We start from the raw sequence: 17535 nt of genomic DNA, 5'->3' as shown, positions 1-17535 counted from the left end.
AATAAAAATAATATTATTAATATTATAATGGGACAATTCTAGAAATTAAATCTACAAAAGTATTCTGTGTTATGTAGTATCAAAAAAATTACATTTTGACTTGTTTTTATAAAAGAAATATTTAAAATTTAATTCTACTGATTTTTCCATTATACTTGGTAAAAATATTTTGAGTTCACTGAGATAATTTTAATGGTCTAACTTTGTTTATCTACACAAATTCACACACATTTAACTTCTAAAAAAATTTTTTTAACAACCTATTAACATAACATGAATTGTATATGTATAATAAATTTAAAAGGTTTTATTTTTATGTATACACATGTAAAGAAGTTATATAGTTATAGCCGTTATAGGTACTTATCTAAAACCTATATAACAAGTAAATTGAAATAAACTAACCTATCTAGAATATGCATATATATATATAGGTATTTATATATTTAGTTGGGTAGACAATAACGTAATGAAAAGAGAAAATGTATGATAAATACTTATTCTAACTATCAGAACGTCACCGACTTCGCGTAAACTGTATTTTTGGCAAACTTATGCAAACGCTTTTTTCAAAATTGTTTTAGTAAATACCAATAAATTTGGTATTTGTATTGTTAATTCAAATTTCCCCCCCCCCACAATACATTTTACATAACACCGAACCCCTGAATGTGGGACGGGTCACAATAATATTATTATTGCCCGTGTTTTAAACATATTTTAATAAACCTTTGTATGTGTATTAGAGTGTAAAAGAGGATGTGCACGATCGACAAATCGACGGCGGCACGTGCGCGCGACATACTTGACCACAAGTGGGTAATAAATCTGCGGCGCTATCCTCAAGTCATCGCCCCGGAGAGCCGAACTATAGTAGAGTTGCTGCGGCCTGTTGTGTATGAACTGCGGTGGTAGACCCGACGTGCTGGTCACAATTCGGATGTCCGCACAGTTCCGGAACGTTTCCGGTCGCCCACAACCCAGTCCTTCCGTACCGTTGTCGCATTTGCCCCACATGTTACCTGTGAACAAACACATAACGATTACAACGACTGCCAAGACATGTTATGCGTTACGTACTTTGTACGTTTTAAAAACAATAACACTTAGTGAATTTTTAACGACGCTAAAACAACGTTAAATAATAATTATATTATAATTTTATAATGGCGCACTTCTCAGGTTGAGATTAGTCGGGATATACATTTTTGGAACGTTTAATGATAGAAATTATTATGTGGGAGATTCGTTTAAAATTTTCGTTTTTGAGGAGGAGAGAGGGAACACAGTATTTAACTATGACCATTAAATTAATGACACTTTTGATGAAAATATTGCGTGCGCCACTGCCCACTGATCTTATAACAATGTGTTATATTCTATTCTATATACGCCAAGTACACGAGTTTAGACTAGTACGAGTTCGATAAAAGTTAGTATCAAAGAAAATATAATATTTTCACATTAAATCAATTACTTAGGTAGATTCTGGTGTGAAATAAAAAATATGCGTCGTGTCGAATTCAAATATTAACGTTCCATTTTATCTATGTAAATAAACAAATATTCCAATTTACTTGGCGCATTATCATCACGCACCAAAGTTAATCACACTTTTTGTAATAATAACAATTCTTTAAATACAGCAACATTTACACACTCTCCTCAGTTTTTAAAAATTATAAATAAAACGTTTTTGGTCCATAGAATATTATTGTATAACTGTACAATAATTTAATTTCTTTAAGATTAAAAGTAGATTTTTATTAATATTAATATGGTATATTAGTATGTATTATAAATGTACACTTTAATTTAACTTAATAACCTAAAAAAAAGTTGGCTACGTTGTAATAAAAAAAATATTACAAAGATAAATAATTAATATAATTTTGGAATATATTTGATTTAGATAATAATAATATATACATTAATGTGGTATGATTTACCATATATTGTGGGTACTAAAGATTTTAGCAGTTCAATTATTTTACAATCATAATATTACTTAACCTATACATTTCATATAGTTTATATAATTTGAATTATCGAAATTCTAATTGATTAAGTATGACTTCGATATAATGTAGAATATTAAGCGTGAAACAACTTTTTAAAGAAATGCACAGTATTACTTACGCCCAAAATTTAGTATAATTTACTTACAGTTAAATACAGTTTTTCTAAAACTGTTTGAAATCAATAAAATACAATACGAACTCGTGAATTACTATTTAACAGTATATTTGGTATAAAATCATGTAGACGTGTACTCTGTTTGCTTGTGCGGTATGACCACAGTTGTATTAAAATAAGTTTATAAAGCACTTCGCTGCTAATGACATAATAATATGACAAAATAACAAAACACAAAATAATAACATAGAAACATAACAATAGTGACTAATATCTATTGTTAATTTATTCTATCGCACAACGTACAGTACTCGAGCAAATCCCTCTCGGAACCACATCGTCTCATCCGTTTAACATAAAACGATAGTAGCCGCAGATGGTAGCCATGCAGTTCCGACACAACTTTCAAAATCACATAAATTCGTGTTTCATTAATATTATTAAGTAGCTAAATATTTTATAAAATTCGTGAAAATCGAAATTCATTTATAAATGGTATAATAAATAATATAGTAATAATAATATGCTATTTAATATTCATAATTGTATACTGAAAATGGAACGAATGTAGTTTATTTAAATAAATGTACATAATATTATGTTGTCTATTTTTGTTTTAGTGTACAAGTCAAGTGTTTGGTTTTGGACATCGAGGCGTCGTCCAATCGGTATAATATTGAGAAGATGCGCCAATATACACGAACACAAGCAATAACCTATTATTCAGTACACAGCTTATTGTGTACAGTTTATTGACGATAGAAAAATATTTGTAATACTATAAATACTACTTATATGTACTTATGTATATAAATACAATCTATATTGATTATAATATTATAAAGGGTTGAATAATGAGGAAACCAATATGTTACACAAACTACATACCTAAGGTAACAAGATACTACGTGATATGCATTATTATACAGTTATTTTTAAAGAAAAATCAAATTTCGTCTCCTGAATAATTATTCGGAAATTATTTTATAATTATAGTAATCACTAAAAGATATAACCAATTTTATTAATATTTACATTTTAAATAAAAAAAATTAAAATTATTACTGATTACTTCGTCGAAAAACACCCCCGACAATGGTTAAAATTGTCTACCAAAATATCTCGCGTTATCATAATTATGTTATTAATTTTTAATAATTATTAGTATATTATAATTAATATTACAATATTATTTTTATTTTTATAAATAACTTTTTGACAAAATATTATCAAAATTAACTTAAAGTGTTTTGATAATACGTTAAAATACTTGGAAAATACATGGAAAATACACATTTACACGACAACGGTGTTTCTAGATTTCCCATCATCAATGCCATAATATTTATTTTGTTGAAGTACTTACATCAAAGTTCGAATTTGAATAAATTAAAATATAGACATGTTACATTAACGTTGTGTAAATCTTTTTTTTTACTAGATCAATCATTTTCATGCATACGTTCTCCACGTTTTCATAAAACAGAATAATTTCTATTGGATAAAATATTCTTATTACCTAAATTGCTTCAAATCGTATTTGTATTAAAAAAATATAAACCAATTGCACTTGAATTCATAAATAATTAATTTACAATCCAACAAACAATCATTATTTTAATATAGTCGAGTATTTTTCGCGAGTAAATTCAATTTTCCAGGAATAAATTATCATAAAATAATTTTATGACAGCTAAATATTTATTATTTTAATATTTAAAAACTATTTTTATTTTATTTCTAGTAATTGATTTATTACAATAATTTTAATTTCAAGTTTTCTCTATAAAAAAATATAAGATATATTTTAAGTTAATTTGAAAATAATAATATATTTGCATGAACTGGATCTTAAGTATTAGGCAAGAAATTTAATATTTTATGTTCATTAGCTAAGCTTTTTTTTCAAGAGATATAAATATTTTTATTTAAAAAATCTAATGAAAAATAGACTTGATTAATAGATAAGCTAATAAATGTGAATACAAATGTATTGATTTAAAAAATGAATTTATAAACGTGCTAAAAATATTTTTAGAAGAAATAAGATTGTAAATTTTTAAGTATATACCAAAGTTGTGACCCGAAATTTTGTATACAGTTGTAATAATCAAGAAAAAATACATTTCTTTATAAACTTAAAATACTAACTCAAAAATGGTTTACATTTATTTTTAAATAAGTAAAAAGAAAGTTTTAGAATAATTTAAGTTTGTCCAGCTATCAAGATTATTTACTTAAAACCGCATGTGCAACACATACTAATATTATATTTATACTTATTGCTTTATTTGTAAAAGTTATCAAATGTGAATTTATTTTTAGTATGCTATAGAAAGGAAAATTAGAATATTTTAAATTGAATTAACTATACATTCATTTTTATGTCGTCCAATAAAAGCAATTCATTTCACAAATTTGTATATAGACAATAAACTAAAATTATAAAAATTATTTCAATAATTGCAGTTGTTATATATTATACAATTCAGATAATATACACTTGTAAACTTGACACTAATATTACTTTATACTGAAAACTATACATCATATTATTAGTTTAATAATTATAAATAATTAGAACAGCATTATCAATAAATTTTAGTTTCATGAAGTTGATTATTCTTAGTTTTTAAGCAAGTATCGACTGGGATAAACTTTTAATCATAAAAACTGATAACTCGTTATGATTTTCTACAAAATTGTTCAAATCTTCCAAATTTACGTTCAATTATAATTTAATTTAGAAATACAAGTTTAACAATAGTAACATTTTGGTAGATATTTAAAAGTATTATCAATTTTTAAAATAAATATTTAACTATAATATACGATAAATAATTAAATATTAAAAGTAGCGTTTAAAATGTACCAAATGTTATCAACATTTAAACTCTTTAAATATTTATAAAAAATATTAATTGTACTTTGTATTTTAAAATTTTCAAATTGCTGTTGGAACATTTTAAGTGGAACTTTGTATTAAATTCCAAAAAAAAATCTTAATAAAATCGTTACGTTGGATTAGCCAATTTCGTCAAACAGTAATCAAAATGCTCGTTAAAAATTAATATGACTTTACCCTTCAATTTTTTTTTTAAATTTTAGTTAGAACAACTTATTAGAAAGTTGATAAATAAATAGTTTCTTTTTACACATTATATTACAATGAAATAAAATGTAAATATTCCCTACAAAATTACAAAATACACCTAAGTAGGAAAAATTATAAGTATAAAATTGATATACCTAACCTACTACTCGAATAAATTATAAAAACACGAACTAGTAATTACAAAGACACAATAAATTATTGACAAACGTTTAAAAAATAACTTAATAATCCTACTCACCCGTATAATAAGTCCATTGAAGAACACACTGGGAGCACGTGAGATAAGGCGGTAATCTCACTTTATACCTGAAAATATCTTTCTTCTTTGAATTTTCCGGGATAAGATATCGAACCTGTCGTGTACCAGATATGTACAACGGATACCTCAAAAAAAAATCAAAATATATATGAATAATTATAAAGTTTTAATCATTTTTTTTTTTTTAATTTATTGATATTTTTATTTTTTTTTATTTGAAATACATGCACAAATACATTCATTACAAGAAATGTAAAATATTTATACTAATTAGACAATAAAAATGCATAAAGAGTAAAAATTAACAGCAAGTAAATCTATTAACATAATAATTGTATAGGTTAGTATACAATATATTAAAAAAAAAACTTACAGTTAAAAAGATAAGACACTAATTTATATCGCTTTTTAATAGGAATGAAAGATATCAATAGTTTTTTATAGGTTATTACAGGAAACTAATCCTATGTAAATAGGGAGAAAAAAACCGTAGTGTTTTGTGCTTAGAAACATGAAATGTTGGAAGATTTCTACAGTTAAAAACAGGAACTGATAAATTAATTAGACTAAAAAAAAACTGTCTTTAATTTAGCCATGTAAGATTTAGTAAATAAATATGACGTCAAAATATAAACGCCTTGAACCTAAGCAATTATTAGGAATTTCCATATTAATACATCTTAGAAATTTATTTTGAACTATTTCAATTTTGTTTGTTCAGACAAATTGATATAGCTTCCATAAAGTCACTAAATAATAATTCAAAATTAATAAAATAAAACATAAACCGTCTTGTGCTGTTAATAAATAAAAATATTAAACCATTCTGAATGAAATTAATATTAACGTGCCCGACTGATATACGCCTTATATAATCATGTTTAGATGATTCGTGTAACTCTAACGCACACTTATTTGCTTACCTTTCTATACAAGACTGTGTCGCTTCGTATTTAGGATTATTATTTGGACAGAGATACATTTCAAATCTTCCTTTGTGGTTAGCAGTTAATTCAATTTCAACATCAATCGTCTGAAACCCAATGAACCATTTATTATTTTTATTATAATATGATAATGAAAAATAATTTAATTTTATATTAGTTTTTTTTGTGACGTAACATCAAACGTTTATTTATTATTTTAAAACAAAGTTTCACATAACTTTTCTACATTACCACTAGAAAAAATATTTTTTTATAGTGTTTTTTATAGAATTTTATATTATATAATAATAAAAAATAGTATAAAGACAGTTTTATAACTTAAATCATCTGAACATATATGAACATGATTCATAACATGATTACCGAATAAAAACTCAAGATGAATATAATTAATTTATTGCATTTAAATACAAAATAATGAAAAGAATAATAAATGATTAATGTCTTAAAGATTTATTTTAAAGTGTATAATATGCGGTGGCGAGTTAAGCGACTTGCCACCTACAAGCAGGAAATTTGCCGCAGTCTTAAATTATAATATAATATTATAAATATATTTTATTTTTTATTTTTTAAGTGCGCCGAATTTGCCGCTTCAATCACCTGATTATTTTGGCTGTAGGGTAACCCGACGCTGATAATATGATTCAATAATGGAATTACCGTGGCTTTTTATTCAACTAAAATTTCAAATGTATTGAATATATTTTATTCATGACTAAATTACATGTAATTTTGTGAATGTTTTTCTTTAGAGTTTATAATTAATTATTTAATATATACATATTATAATTAAAGAGAAAGATAAAAGATACATATCAAATAATACTAAAATAAAATATAAATCACAAGCATTGAATCTAATATCTATTACTTACTTCAATATTTATAAATGAAAATTACTGAGAAATTCAATTTTAAAAACATGAGCAGTTGTTATAAGTTTTTATAACTCCATTTCGGTAATCCATCACATTTTAATTTAGATCACTAATATTAGTTTATTTATTTCTATTTACGTGTACATTTTATTTGTAATAAATTAGAAAAATGATTGTTTGTTATAAAAATAAAATCAAACATTAAATTATATAAAAATAATTTTCTCATAAAAAATAAAAATAAGTTACGTAGAAATATCCGTCCTAATGGCTAAAAAAGAACTTTTGAATAACAATTTTTTCTTTTGGTTTCTAATATTTATATTTATTTAAATGCTAATATTACGTGGTTTAAATATTAATTTAATATTATTTTCTTAAAAAACACAATTGTAAAAATTATAATCATTGCAATGTTTGTGTAGGACAACGTGAAAATTCTTTAAAATTGTCAATTTAATCAAAACCAATTTAAAATGTGATGATTAAAATGTTTTCTTTACTGGGTATTCTAAATCTAATGTCAAATTTAAAACATTTAAAATCAATTAATAGTTTTTACTTATTATAAATAGATAATGCTAAATCATAATATTATTATTAGTTGGTTTTTATTTTGAAATAACATTTATCTATGTGAATATTATATTGTTATAAATATTTATTTTTAGATATAAATTAAAATATGATAATATTAATTTTTATACATAAGTAACCGATAAAATTTAAGGTTTTTATAAGTTTTATGGAATTAAACAACCAAAGTTTATTCTACTTATAGAAATGTCAAAACTTTGCGACCTACTTTGTATAATATGGTACGTTTATTATCAGTTTAAAAATTGTAATATTTTAAGTTTATTAGTAAACCAATGTAATTAAAAATAAACGTATTATTTATTTAAGCTACATAAAAAGCTAAATTTATGAACAGCTAAAACAAACTTAAATTACTTTTTAGATGCAAATCCAATTTTCGTTTTAATTAAAGTATACTGTGTGCATAAACATTAGTGCATTTCAGCGTTTTATGATAGTCGAATTTCTTTAAAAATCAAAATTAACTGTATATTCTCTGATATCATTATCGTAAATTTAAAAAATATTATATTTTGTAAATTATTATTGTAAACATACAATTTCGATGACCCTAATTCGTATCAGTTTGCTTAAAATGTTGACGATTTTCAAAAAGCTTTAGTTCATTAAAGGATTTCAATACTGAATGATATACTGAGTAAAACTTTCGTTAAAACTTTTTCCCACATTGTTTATTATTAATATTTCACGAGGCCATAAAAGTTCTTAAGAAAAGTTAAAGTGTAAATGGTAATTACATCCACATAGATTTTGCATTAGAAGGTTTTTTTTTCTTTTCACTTTGTAACTAAACTTTATTCAACAATCAAATAAGAAGGCAATTCATCGAACGCAATCATCGCAATGATATTTAGGTAGAAATTAAGGGTAATAATAATTAATTTATGATTGAAGAATAATAATCACGGTAAACGTGCTCGGGACTATCACAATAATGGCACAGTGTTATATTATGCGCATCATTTATTCGAGTATAATGACAAAACGTTCATAATTGTTTCAATTGACCTTACCTGACCTGCAAAATAATGCCTGCTGATTATCCCTCTGCCGTATTCACCCCCCGCTTCGTGTCGCCTGGGCTGAGCTTGATCGTACGCATCCCCGCACACTCCGCATTTCCCGTCGTTAACGCTCCATTGAACTAAAAACATACATTATTACTGTCTTACTTGTTTTTTTCTTGACTCAACGTTTCAATATTAGCAATTCAAGCTCGTAAAGAAAAAAATAATCAACGGATTTTCCTCGATCTGGATCGTACCGGAATAACCTCCACAGAACAGTTCGTTATCGTTGTAATCGACCGGATTAGGATATCCGAACCGCCACATACTGTTTCTTGACGGTGGCTCCATAAGTCTCCCGTGCCCGACCACAGAATCGAATAGATAAACCTATTGAAAACAAAAAAATCACTAAATTTAATATAAGTGCACACATAAAGGTATAAAAAATATGTTGATAAATTTCCATCAAATGCCAATAATATAATATAATATTAGTATTATACTATACCTTACCTATACAACAATATAACAATAGAGTTGACCTACTATACATATTCGATGATTCAATACTATATTCAAAGAAAACTATAAGAAATATTGAGGTACCACTAAGGAAAAATACTTAACACTTTACAGATGTATTTAAATCGCCAAAAAGTACTTATGTGTAGTAGCTATTATCAAGTATTTACCAGTGTGTTAGTCGTGAACACCTATTTATTGAAGTTGTAACAGTCATAAAAAAATAAGGAAATACCATAGTATTCAGAAATCTAAATGCTGAAACGCTGATGGTGACTGCTTTCATTATTTATAGAAATTATACATAAAAAAAATAAAACTATTGGTATTAATGTTAACATTTAATTTATACTTCTTAAAATAATATTTAATAAATGAAACTTTAATAAAAAGCAGATACTTATAATGAATATTATAAATTAAGAACTAAGCAGAAAAAAAACATTTAAAAACTATAATATATAATAATATGTAGTATTGTATACTATGTATAATGTATTTTACAATTTAAATTCATAATTTCTTAAGAACACTTCAATAATTATTAGCTACCTAACTATACTATTTGTTAGTTATTATTTTATTATTATGTACCTTTTTCATATAAATTTATCGAAATTATACATTAATGATATAGGGAAAATTCCGATAGTAAAACATATATTATTAGCCAACACTAAAATATCATGAATTTAAAAAAAATGTAAGAATGTAATATTACATTACTTATATAACGATAATTTTTTTATTGTCTAGCTTTTATTATTGTAATTTATAAGTAAATTTGATTTCAGTATTTTCGGTTATTTTATGGAATTGTTTAAACTTTAAATGAATACAATTTTCGAATTACTTACTATTTTTCATGAATGTAGGTTTTTAATTTATTTTAAAGTAAAAAAATATTTTACGCTTTATTTAATATTTTTAAGTAGAACATTTTTTATAATATTGAATTATTTTTAATCGACCGGATTTTAATTTATGAGTAATATAGTTCAGCAAGGGAACAGTATCTCCTATACTCCGTATACTGTTTCACTTATCTTAAAATGACATTATTATAAAAAGGGCTGATATTTGAATGTAAATACATATTTTTACCGGAACATGGAAAATTCCTTGAGAAACGAATTTGTGATAAAATTTATATATTAAAAGTCATATTTTATTTTACATATTTCATCATAAATACATATTTTTACATTAATTATAATATTTACGTATATTTTTTTTTTGTGCATTAAGCATTTCGTTTATAATACTCAAAGCTAAAATAATTTGTCAATTTCTATCATCAAAATTGGAATAAACTTATTTTAAGGTCAGAAATGATAGTAGATAGTCATAATATTTTTAAATGTTCACTATATTTAATTTAGCAATAATTTAAAATACTATCTAACATATAACTGTTTTACTTAGAATGAAAAAAATATAAAAAAAACAGTTGTATTTCATTAAACAATTTAAAAAAAGTCGATTTAGTTAAATATTAAGTTAAAAAATAATAGTATATCCCTCAAATCCTTGAATAAAAATTAATTCGATATTATAGACTGTATTTAATTATTCAAATTGTATATATTTTTTTAATTCTTTATACAATATTTTGATTATTTCATCAATATAATATAATTGTACATGTTTTAACTTAAATATTAAATCCAAATTACAGCTTATAATTATAAGTAGAATAAGTAAACATTTGTTCAATTATAGGTAGGTATACGTACTTGTTATTAATACATAAAATTTTCAAAACAATATTTTACTTCAGAATATTATACAGTAAGTATTGATCTACATAAAAAATTCAAAAACCTAAAACATTATTATGGTAATAAATAATTGTATATATTTTATTTCCTCAAGCTTTTGCTTTGAAAAATGGTTTGTGAACACTAAACTGCTGTCCAACAATAAAATTGTCAATCTAAAGTAAATGAAAATTTAAATATAATTCCTTAAACTTACATAATACACTGATTTTTCCTAATTATTATATAGATAACTTTTGAGTTAAAAAAAACTTTATTGGAACACAATGAGTATGTTGAAAAATACATTTTTAAAACTATATAGTTGTCAGATTCTATTTAAAATTCTGAACAGAATATGCATTTTAGTTGTTTTTAAAACATTAATGAACATTCAATTTTACGGTTATTAGAATTATTAAGTGCATTTAAGTATTAATATAAATTAGTTTTTAAATTAAAACAATTCACACTATAAATATCAAATTATAGTAATATATTAATAGTAATTATCATGAATAATCCATGTTAGTTACCTAAAAATAATAAATGTATGATAATAATTTAATAAATGTAAAGATAGACATTATAGACTACAATTTTATATTTATGAAATTAATTATTTTTCCCTGTATTCTTATAATATAAATACAATATAATTTAATTACGCAAAATCATTTACAATACAGCACGATATATTAACTTTACTGTTAAATATGTACTTTCAGGCTACATTCATGTTGGACTACGATAATTTTATTAAATAATATTATGAATTTCAGATTCATTATTAACATTTACATAATAATTACTTCATTATTATTACTTTAATTAATCTTGATAAAACATAAATTCGGAAAATACAATGAAAATGGAAATAAATGCAAAAAAGTAAATATTTTATAAAACTGGTAAATATATTTCCTGTCTTGTTTAATATTTTAAATTAAATAAAAATGGTTTTTTTTTTTTAATCTATTATGAGATCATCGAATTTTAGTAAATATGTTCCAATACAATTTTTTTAAATATTTATACCTACATTCGTTATTTGTATAGATATTATAGTAATAATAGTTGTAAGTTATAGTCAACAGACATAATATATATATATATATATATATATATATTATTCTTTCGATAAACATAAATACGATTTATTTTTAAATGAGAATATAGTTTATCGTGCAGTTTAATAAATTCTTTAAATCTTGAATCATAATTTTTATTTGAACACATGACCGAATACTTTTGTTGTCGTTGTAAGTTATTCAATTTGTATATTTATTAGTACAAAAAGGGCGTTGCGATGGAAACGGATTTTAAATGTATGAGTTTACTGAAGGCGAAGTTCCACGATCTGATAATGTTATTTATGTCGTTTTAACAATGGTCTGCGTAGGTGCCAAAAATGATATTATAAAAGTTCGTTAGAGTTGCATAAATTCCATTATATATTTTAGATGTGATGAAACTAAATATTCCAAAACGGTGACAATATTCGACCAACTTAATTTTTATCTGAACCGGTTTCGTACAACACATTAAAATCATATTTTTTAAATAATTTTTTTATTCATAGTAGTTACAAACAACTAATATTAGCTAAACTAATACATTAATACACTTAGTATATAGCTACTGATTGTTAGTATACCTAAATACTTTTAAATGACTTATTTTTGTATAAATCGGTCCGAAATTAATTTAAATGTGTTGTGATGTCATATACCAAGCTGGAGTAGCAGTATTTTTTAGTTTTTGCATTTATTTAATTGAGAAATAAAAACAATCGTAATAAAATATTCATTTATGTACAAATATAATAAGTTCATTACTTTTTCTGAAAGTATTTTTTTGATCATTATTATACATAGTTAATGATACAATTTGTCTTCAAAAATTATAAACAATAATTAATGTTATTAAACTAATAATATGTTTTAAATAGATTGATTTATTATTCGGTCACATTTTATCGTGTTTTTTTGCTACTACATAATTACTATCCATCTATTAATTTATGTTTTATAGTTTTATAAATCATTTAATTATAAATGTAAAATTCATAAATTATGTTCATTAATAATAACCTGTTTCATAACATTTAAGTACTTACTATACAATTTTTGATAAAATATTTAATATAATATTATGCTTCAGTAATTTTATATTTTAAAATATGTACATTAGTATGTAATATTAAAACATTGAAAATTTGTTATTATTTTTAAAAGCCTATATATAGTCTCTACTCTTTATAGATAATAAAATATAACTTTTCTTACAAAATAAACGATTTATTAACACCCTGCAATTAGTAAGAAATAAATTTTAATTAAATATTTTTTTAACTTTAAACATTTCTTTGTAATACAATAATTTACATCCTAATGTTCTGTTGTTATATATATTATTTTTTTTTTTAATAAAATGTAAAACTCGGTTGAAGGAACACACACCATGTATATTTTAAATTATATGAAATGTTAAAATAAATACTTGAAACATAGTATACAAAAACTACACTTGACTTCTTTGAATGAGTTTTTGTTTCTAATAATTATTATTCTAAAATAATTCATGTAAAATAATAATAGTTTATCATTATAAATGGAAACAAATATTCTTACAGAGCAAAAACTGTATTTATTTCATAATTATTTGTTGTTTTAATTACATATTTTATTTCACCATAATTAAAATGTGCTTTGCGCTCTTCCTAAATGAATAAAGCATTATTTAATAATTTATTACGCCTAAATGCTTATAATTAATGTTACATAATATATAAGTATAATATGCATACAATCTGTTTATAAAGCGATTGAACATTCTTATCTATTCTGTGCTATAGTCTATAAGTTTAGCTGACCAACACTATTTTACGTATACCTATTGTTGCTATAGTTTATACATAATAATAAAATCCTAAATAATACGCTTTTATTGATTATTTACGTACTCACCCATAGTAAACAGACAGGAATGAAGATTTTCATAGTCCATTGAGCAGATGTCAAACATTTTTTCATTTTTGCGTTATTACACTTCAAAACGACTGCATTCAAACTGAAAAAAATATAAACTATAAGCTAATACCGACTACTGTATTATAGCGAGTGATCTTTAAAAATAATTTGAATCGTTTCACGGGCCCCTCAAACACATAATAAGCATTGGACAATTAGATATCATGTTTCGCACCTCTTAACCTTCGATCGCGACAGAATCATTCGGGAATTAAATTATATTTTTTTGTTTATTACTTTTTGATCAAAGCGATACGAAATCTTTAACACATTTAGATCGGGAACAGTAGTATTAAACGTTCGTATTACTCTGCAAAGTGGAGTAAACCAGTCGTTAATTGACCCTCGAGGGGCTGCGCGCAACGTTTTTATGAGTATGAAAAAACATGAAAATTGATTGTTCGACAAGGCCAAACCCTCGGGAAAAATGAAGAGAGGGAAACGACTAAAATACAATAGTCCAAAACAAAAACAAAACAAAAATATCGCGATGGTATAAAAAAGTATAAAATAAAATACTATAAAAAAAAAAACGCGTACAGATCAAACACAATGTGCATATGATCGGAATTTGCCCGCTTCGATTGTACAATATCGACGACGACTACAAGAACGGCGACCACGTCGAAAAGGTCATGTACCACGTTTGTTTATGGTTAGATAGGTATTAGGTACTTGTTCTCAAAACTTTGTCGACCACGACGAGGGTAAAATAAAATGTATGGAGTCGTTCGGTTATTTTATATTATATTATTTGCAGTGTTTTATTATGTGTTCTTCCTCTTCGTCTACTCCCCATCACAATCGCCAGCCCCACCACCAGCCCCTATCCCAACCACTCATACGATCGCGACATATCCAGACAGTCGGCACTATAGACAGGACATACATTGCATATAGGTACTCGCAGGTCGTAATACTCGGGGAACGACGACCTTCGATTGTGGCTAATGGCGGCAGTTCACGGAGCGATCGCGACACGCGAAATGTGTGTAATATTATAATGTTTATCGTTTGAATATATTATTATTATTCGATTGTACATGCCCTTTAGTCGAATAATATGTACGCGTACACCTATATGCGACGTGTAGCCCGTTAATTCAATGTAGATACACTATACAGTCCGTCGTAGATCTCGGCCGTGAAATATAATAGGTACATTATATAATTTCGAAATCCGTAGGCACTCCGACGACGTCTCAATAACAAGACAAGTCATAGTGTAGCGTTAGTAATGTCTATCGTCGCGATTTAAAGTAAGTTCGGTCAAATCTGGTTTTGGGTAAATATAAGTAAACGAAAGCGCAATAAATAAGTTGAGTATTATAATATAGAATATAGGTACTTTGTTAGATTAAATATCTCAATGTAATACCTAATTATTATAGGTATTTGCTCGTTATTTTTTATGATATCTTTTTTTTAAATGTGAGTTCTAAAATCATAAAGACCATTTTATTTGTTCGTATTATAGCTTACATAAGCAAAATTAATTTGTTTTGAGCACATATACGATATGCAAACATATTATTTGTACAGCGAATAAGATTTTAAGTATAATAGCAGTACTAAAAAATATAGTCTACAAAATAAAATACATTTCTCGATTTACACAATTTGAATAAGAATAAGATTTCTAGAGAACTCATAGACGCTAATGGGATCTGTTATACGTTGGTTTATGTATAAAATGTATAAGTACCAAGAACCTGAAGAACCATATTTATTCTTTTGATTCATTCCTTAAGTTTCGAGTCATTAAGATTCTCCAACATTTGTTTTCAAATTGTTAGATACGAATATAATATCGCCATCAGTCTATATTTACAGACACGCTTAGACACTAACGATAATTGAAAGTCATAGAGAAGACGCTGATGATACATTTTTAAACGGTTTAATAGAAAACAGACGTCGCTATCTAGAGTTGAATTCTAAATATTGCTAGAGGGTACGAGAATTCGAGAACAATACGAAATAGCGACAGTGATTACAAATTAGGTACCTATAAAAATAGTAGATACCAATAATTTGAGAAATGCCATATTTTAAGCTAATTATGAAATTAATTTTTTGTAAAATCAAATTTATTTTATGTCAAACATGAATTTATATAGGTGTGTAACATTCTTTTGTATTATTTACTCTGAATAAAAACTGAATGACGTTTATCTTTAAATCAATAATTAAACATTAATTAATTATTTATGAGTGTGTTATACATTTATATACGTCATACTATAGCTTTACTATTAAGCTAACATCAGTATTTTATAATACACTAATATATATCAATGTTATTAGCAAATATTAAAACGATAACAGTTAAATTATTTACTTAACAATATCAAGTACATTTACCTCTTGAGTCTAGACTGTGGTCATAATAGAGCTATAACGTATTAAATACTTACAAAATCATACATTCTGGTGAAGCTAATCATTGTAAATATCGGATTGATCATCAGTGTTTAGTAAATATTACAGAATGTTAACATTTAATTAAAAAGATATGTTTAAAATCATTCAAAAATTATAAATTGTTTTAAGATACCTTGCTCCCCACCACACACCTTTTACAAATCATTCCAGATAACCAATAATTAATATTCACCTTCGTTTAAGTTTCTACTTTTCTTACACAAAAATGATTCATTTGAATTAAATCTTAACATATCATTAGATTCAAGAATAGGAATTATTGATAAATAATCATTTTTGTGTTACTGATATTAAAATTATAATCCTTTTATTTTATTTAGATATACGTACTTACAATAGCCAATTTTTCTCATCCCATAATGTATGAAGTTTATAAAATAGGGACTATAAATAAAAATCTCATTTAGGTTCTAAGAACTATACTATGAATCATGGTTGTATTTAAAGACCAAAGACCAATTACCTATATTGATGTGAATCATATTTTGTCGCATTATCATACCCGCTGATTCACGATACTTATTGGTTCTATTTCATTCTTCTTATTCAACAAGCTATATAGAACTTTATGAAGTAACTGTATTTGTATATATAATGCAAAAAATACTAATAAGCAATAATATTATTTAATAACAAGACATAAATATTCTCAGTTTTCGTTACGATTTATAATAGTCATACAAGTATACGACTATACGACTTGACTTAAATACTAACATTTAGTTAAAATATACATCATTAGGTTTGTCTCAAACAATAAGTACTATGGATATTTACGTAATATGACTTTAAAATTATAACTTTAATATCGAAGAGCTAAGTATATTA

At 24.7% G+C, this 17535-nt stretch overlaps 1 protein-coding gene across 2 annotated transcripts in view; it reads right to left on the bottom strand.

Annotated features, from left to right (window-relative positions):
• LOC113555826 overlaps window positions 1-17535 on the bottom strand; it is a 30999-nt gene that overhangs the window by 4116 nt on the left and 9348 nt on the right. Inside the window, exons 1-7 of one of the 2 annotated variants that reach the window (XM_026960387.1) lie at window positions 14438-14548; window positions 14200-14302; window positions 9203-9335; window positions 8952-9082; window positions 6434-6543; window positions 5490-5635; window positions 806-1022 (exon numbers count right to left, since the gene is read on the bottom strand). In XM_026960387.1, coding sequence (XP_026816188.1) covers window positions 806-1022; window positions 5490-5635; window positions 6434-6543; window positions 8952-9082; window positions 9203-9335; window positions 14200-14302; window positions 14438-14466 — 869 coding nt within the window. In that variant the 5' untranslated portion in view covers window positions 14467-14548. Of the gene's footprint in view, window positions 1-805; window positions 1023-5489; window positions 5636-6433; window positions 6544-8951; window positions 9083-9202; window positions 9336-14199; window positions 14303-14437; window positions 14549-17535 lie in introns of those variants that run through there. The other variant, XM_026960395.1, reaches the window with a different exon arrangement.

Source organism: Rhopalosiphum maidis, chromosome 1, assembly GCF_003676215.2.
Source record: "Rhopalosiphum maidis isolate BTI-1 chromosome 1, ASM367621v3, whole genome shotgun sequence".
Taxonomy (NCBI): domain Eukaryota; kingdom Metazoa; phylum Arthropoda; class Insecta; order Hemiptera; family Aphididae; genus Rhopalosiphum; species Rhopalosiphum maidis.
Note: the sequence above shows the minus strand (reverse complement) of the source record. Positions and strands in the feature narration are given on the sequence as shown.